The sequence below is a fragment of the Monopterus albus genome, unplaced genomic scaffold, assembly GCF_001952655.1.
Source record: "Monopterus albus unplaced genomic scaffold, M_albus_1.0 scaffold262.1, whole genome shotgun sequence".
Taxonomy (NCBI): domain Eukaryota; kingdom Metazoa; phylum Chordata; class Actinopteri; order Synbranchiformes; family Synbranchidae; genus Monopterus; species Monopterus albus.
The window spans coordinates 150,361-156,803 of NW_018128142.1; the positions used below are offsets into that span (position 1 = coordinate 150,361).

General features: G+C 41.7%; 1 protein-coding gene across 1 annotated transcript in view; it reads right to left on the reverse strand.

Annotated features, from left to right (window-relative positions):
* Positions 1-6,443, reverse strand: part of me1 (malic enzyme 1, NADP(+)-dependent, cytosolic) — a 91,862-nt gene that overhangs the window by 18,318 nt on the left and 67,101 nt on the right. The window contains exon 5 of the mRNA XM_020621574.1: positions 5,418-5,579. Within this exon, the coding sequence (XP_020477230.1) occupies positions 5,418-5,579 (162 nt within the window). The remainder of the gene's footprint in view (positions 1-5,417; positions 5,580-6,443) is intronic.

The following is a 6,443-nucleotide window of genomic DNA, read 5'->3' on the forward strand; positions in this document are numbered from 1 at the left end:
AACCAAGGAGTGGCTCCGTAAGAAGCATATCAAGGTTCTGGAGTGGCCTAGCCAGTCTCCAGACCTCAATCCAATAGAACATCTTTGGAGGGAGCTTAAACTCCGCGTTGCTCAGCGACAGCCCCGAAACCTGACAGATCTAGAGGAGATCTGTGTGGAGGAGTGGGCCAAAATCCCTGCTGCAGTGTGTGCAAACCTGGTCAAGAACTACAGGAAATGTCTGACCTCTGTAACTGTAAACAAACAGGTTTTGGTACCAAATATTAACACTGATTTTCTCAGGTGTTCAAATACTTCTGTTCCTCGCAGTATGCACATATTTTATATTTTACAAGTACTTTATTTTTATTTTCCTAATGCACACTCACACACACTTTTTCTTGATTTGTTCTTCCACTCTTATCTACTTTACTTGTTTACTCGTTGCCTTATGTAAGAACATTATACATGCACATTGAGAGCCACTATACTGGAGTCAAATTCCTCTTGGCCAATAAAGCTGATTCTGATTCTGATTACAGGAACTAAACCGTCCTTCAAAGGCAAACCAACACTCAGTCTGAGATGAAAGAGTGACTTTTGACCTTTTTTACTTTAGTATTTTGAGCATTGTGAGGAATGAAAGGAATACAACGGTGAAATGAGAAAATTCAAAGCAGAGGTCAGTGTGAAGCTGTGTGTGTGTGTGTGTGTGTGTGTGAGAGAGACTGTGATAGACTACATGGAAGTAACCTCCACCCAGCAGTGATAGATGGCTTACAGTCTGTGCTATGAGGTGTCGGCACATAGATTACAGTGTTTAATCAGGTCGGTACTTTCATGACATGACACGGTCGTGTGTCAGAGTACAAGAAGCAGCAGATCCCTGCCTAGAGAGACTTTGTAAGAAAGGTACATAATCTAAATGTGCTCCAATTGGAAAATTCTGACTTTCAGGGAATTTTGATCCCCAAGGGTGGAGACCTTGTCCGGAGCACTGTCATGTCTCAATGGAACAGGCGACCTTTACATCTGGAAATGGATAATTAGAGGGTGCCACTAAGATGAGCCGTGCTCGAACAAGGCATCAGCCACCTTTCCATGGCAGGGTCAAGAGCCACCATGTCCAAGAACAGCTTGAATGCTTATTTAAGGCAGTAAGTTTGAAGACAACTCCTTTCCGGGCAAGCTTTAAATAAACTGCAACAGGCAGGACGTGGCTAAGTTCAGCCATAACCAAAAAAAAAACTTTCATCTGATCCCACAGAAAAGTGGACTGATATCAGAGAGAGATTCTGGTGGTAATGTCACAGGATGATGCAACAGCTTGCAAAGAGAATGAATCATGAAAAGCTCTGCAGTGGAGTTTGACTTGCTGCTATTCTACTGAGTTATAGCATAAGATGGTGAGTCTTTGTTTCACTGTTCTGTCCAATTACACACTTTGACAAATTAGAAGAAGCTGTATTACGAGCATAAGTGACTTGGGCGGACCTCACTGAGTTTGTGGTCTGACCTTGTTGACACCATATGGAACTGTTGACATAAATTGTCTTTCTGTCACAGATTATCTGCTGTTGATTGGCTAAGCTGTCCTTTGTGTAGTACAGCTCCTTTTCTCTCAGAAGGGATTAGTCATCGTGTGTGTGTGTGTGTTACAGTATGTGCTTGCTAGAAGCTCTAGTTTCACTCTTTCTGAACTGATGGCTGTTGGTGCTGGACATTTGATAAAAGAATAAATTAACATGCAACTTTCAGTTTTAAAAATGTAACTGTAAGGTTTATAAAACTCAATTTTAAAGAAGCAGTAGAACAAAGCCAGACGCCGCACACACAGCTGCATAGTGTCAAGTATACTGTATGTGAGTGAGTGTGTGTTGAGGTTCCTCCAGGTGACTTACACAAATAAATAAATAGATACAGGGTGATAAGAACTGAACTACCAGAAAACATGTTTATTTTCCTTTATATTGTGCAAGGGACCATTTCTGTGCTTCTGCATGTACAGCCTGGTTGTAGTTTCTGTGTGTATTGTTTGTGGGAAAGAGATAAGAGATGTCCTGGTAATGAGAATTTATTGCAGGCTCTCACACCACAGTACACATCTACACTCCACTGCAGAAGTAAAAACAACAAATCTGCAGTGGCTCACAACTGTCTTAAGACATGATGATAAAGGAAAAGAACACCATAGAGCTACAGTATGAAGCTTCAGCACTAACTCTTTGTGATAAACAAATTAGCCTATGCTCCAAAATGTCAAACTATTTGTTTAAAGAGAAAAAACATTGGAAAAAAGTATGTCTCGAGGTCTGTCTGCTTGACTGCTGGATGTATGCCTGCTTGTCTCTCTCTGTGCGCCCCTATATCCATTCAAGGACAAATATAATCCCATAATAACAGTCATTTTAATAATTAGCTAGAGCTACTACCTCATATCATCCTCCACCCGTGTCTGCTCCCGGTCAGGGCTGCAGAGTGAGGCAGGGTGCCGAGGGGCAGAGACTAGCCTGTCCCCAATATAACGTCAATCTCATTTAGCCTGTCATCTCTTTAGAATAACAGTACAGTGAAAAAGCCACCCACAGCCAGCCAGACTACAGTAGAAGCTCTTTTACAGCTATTTCTTTTAAAGTTGCATAAGTATCTAAATACAGGAAATGTTTGTGTTCTTGCAGGCAAGTACAGTATGTCCCTATGCATATACTGTACTGTGGCACCAGAAAGTATTCAGACCATCCTGCCAGCAGATTCTAACATATCTGCAGAGGGTTTCTGAAGCTCTGTTAGAAGAAGTGTTGGGCTCTTGGTCACCTCCTTTTTGACAGGTTTCTTAGTCTGGCTGGAATAGTCCTAGTGGTTCCAAACTTCTTACATTTCACAGTTATTGAGGCCACGGTGCTCAGTGGAACACTCAGAGCTTTAGACATGGCTTTATACCCTTGCCCTGATGAATGGCACAATTTCACCACAAAGGATTACAGAGAGTTTCTTGGACTTAGCAAGCCTGTTAAGAAGAGTCAACATATACCGTAAATAAGACTATAATCTAATTACTGAATTGTGAATTATAATCCTTGACAGTATTAGTTTCTGAAAAAGTAATCTTACCTAAGTAATGTGTTACTGCCCAAATTTCCTAAAATTATCACATCTGTGCATTAAGCACTGAGATGGAGCTGTGAGGTGATTAACAAAGGCCTGGCCCTGCCCACACTTTAAAAATGTACCTCTAAAGGGGACTATTTACCATGTTGCATCTCACAAACATGTAAAAATCACAGTTTGTGGTTTTATAGGGAGCTATGTTCTATAACTAATACTCAAAAAAACAAACTTCTGTGCAGTAGTGCTGATTTTTTCAATGAGCAAGGAAAATGGTGTTTTGTGTTCTGTTTTTGTATGGAATAAACAAATGAGGTACCCTGTCTTCATTAATGAGCTTGTTGGTGTTGGCAGCTGTTTTTAAACCTAGCACAGAACCGGGGCAGTTGTTTCCCCTGCTTCCAGTCTTCATGCTAGTGAGCTAGTTGCCACCTGGCTCCAAGTCTGCATGTGACACACAAACCTAAAAGTGGTATCAATCTTATCTAACTTTTGGAAAGAAAGTGAACCATTACTTCAACATCTCTAAGTTGCTGTTGTTAATATCCAACAGCCATCCACGAGCTCTGCAGTCATGCACATAAAACACTTCCCTTCTTGCTCCTTTAGCAGCGGGTATGGATCAAAGACTTTGAGGCAGCTTGTTAAACTTGTGTTGTGATCCCCATAAATGTCTAAACCTGCTGTCATGCACCCAAGAATCTAATCTTTTATATGGCATTATAGCTCTATGTCAGTCACAATAGCAAATTTGGAAACTCCAAATGCATAGAGATGCCAGTGCAAGAGGTCAAAAGGTAGGGTTGTAATAAGTTGGATGTCTATAAAGATAAAGAGTTGAGGTGGACGACTTGGCAGAAAGAGAGTGAGTTTGCTCTCCTACTTCCACTTCCAATGGCACATGAAGTACTAATGTAGCAATGTAATATCTTTTATAGATGCTATGGGAAGACTATAATGTTTCTGTTGTTATACGGCAAATGATTTCTGAAGTGGCCCTGAGAACTTGGATGAAGTGTAGGCTGTCAGAAAGTGGCATCAGGCCAGTCAGGCTGCCATCACCCCAAACTTTCTTCTCAGTCTAACTACTCTTCCATATTCTTTATGCTACTTACATATCTTGCTTTTATTTGCAAACTCATTTAACCTGAGCAGCATCTCTCATTCTTAATCCGCTAGTGACAGTTGCTTGGAATGAATCTGAACTCCAGGGTCTGAGTCATGTGAAGATGGGGAAGTCGTGGAAAACAGAGGACAGCTCCTGACAAGCTGAGCTCAGCTGTGTCTGGCACTCAGACAAAGACATCTGAGGTTGCCACTCCCTTGGCTGAGGCCGAAAGTTGTGTGTATATAGAGATGCACACAGGCTATTCTTAGCCTGTTTAAGGCTACAGACACACGTGCTGTCCTGCCCAGAGTCTGAATCATCTTTCATAGAGAGCAGGGACCTTAGGTAGGTAACTACTGCTCAAAGGCTGGCAGAGGGGAGAGGTGCTTTCCCAGCTGGCATCCATCAATGGACCTGCTTACCTTACTAGTGTAAAGAGTGTTTCCTGGTTTTAAAGTGAGACATTTGTTTTCCTTTTCATTCCCGATCTTTGAGGGAAGCCTACCTGGCCACTTTGGATTAAGAGCATTTCCCTGCTGACATATCATATCCTCATGGATTTAAAACTTTGTGGGAGCAATACTTTGAGTTTATGGGTCTGAGGCAGTAGAACTGAGCAGGAAGACATTTTGAGCACACTTTATTGGTACTACGTGAGGCTATGATGCAATTGCATAATCACCATGAGAGATTTTGGGGGGGGGCATGTCTGCCAAATAAAACAAAAAATTTGTCTGCCCCAACATCTGTAATGACATCATCAAGTGCCTCCAAAAGCTAAAATAAAGCTGCAAAATGTGCAAGTGTTCCCTGAACTCCTGCTTCATGTTTGTTTACATGTCAACCATCCATAATGAACACAACAGCTGTGAGCGCAGCTCCAGAGCATGCGCTCTGTACGTGCGCCATGCACAGTTGATCACTCATAATTGTACCACACAAGTAAAACACACTCTGTTTAGACTGTTGCCGATAAACATATCAGGAATTTTTAACAGACCGGAGGATGGTCTGAGTTTCAGATGAAGATGGTCAAAATTACACAGTCATTTACTTTGAAAAGCAGTAAACTTCTGTAAAAGTACAAAATGAAAAAACTTAAGTTAAGTAGCTGCATGAAGATTATACTACAGCACAGTACCTGAATTAAAGTAATGTAAATAAACCTAAGTTGATTATGGTTCTATGAAAAATCTCTCATTTATATTTAGACCTCTGCTTTTACCTCATTTTCTGTGCCCACATCCAGCATGACAGGCAGGCACTGCTGGGGCGGCACACCTCCACAGGCCGTGTAGAGGGCCAGTTTCCCCACAGGGATGCCCATGCCATAGCAGCCCAGGTCTCCCAGCCCCAGGATCCTCTCTCCGTCCGTCACACACACAGCCTGGCAGTCAACAGAATTGTTAGCCTTAATCATGAGTTTAAATCTCTGTAAAATACTGCTACACGTTGCTTAAATGAAATCCAAACAATTCTTTAATAATATTTCACATTTTCAATAGACACAGTTTAGCTAGACAATCAATAAAGCAGCAGCCCAGCTCTGCCTTCATTTCCCATTAACTCAAATCCTCTTCACAAAAACAAGTCCATCATGCTGAAAAAAACTTCTACATCCAAGAGGCTTCATCAGTTCATGAACTGATGAAGCCTCTTGGATGAGAGGTGAAATGTTTTCGACCTAGAAATCTAGTCCAGTTGATTTTTTCCAAGTTTTTTTCAGCTTACTATGACCTGGGTGACTGAGAATCTGCACAGACAAGTCCATCCTGCAGAAGCATGTTTGTTCTCCAGGCCTTCCTACACCCTCTTGGCTCTCTGAACACTACCCCCTTTACTTCTTAAGCAATAAATAACATCCTCTGGGATGATTCCACAAGAAGCAAACCAATTGTGCAACAGTGCAATAGAGTTGAATTGTAAATGTTTCTAATTCTTTTGTTTTTCTGTGATCAGTGTAGCACAGCCTTGCTCCTCCTACAACAGGTTTAAAATGCATAATGACCATACCTAATATGCATTAGCAGCCCTTTACCCCTAAAACGTGTTACTATGTAACAGAAGGGTTGCCAAGGCGCATGAGTGGATGATTACCTTAGCTCCCATTTGCCCTTTCTCTATTGAAATGTTATAAAGTGGGGCATATTAGGAGGGTTCACGATAAGACCACCCTGAGAATGAGAGTCGGTATGTCATCACTGAGGTAAATGCTCTGCTGCTGACAGCTGTGAACAGGTGGCTGGAGTTT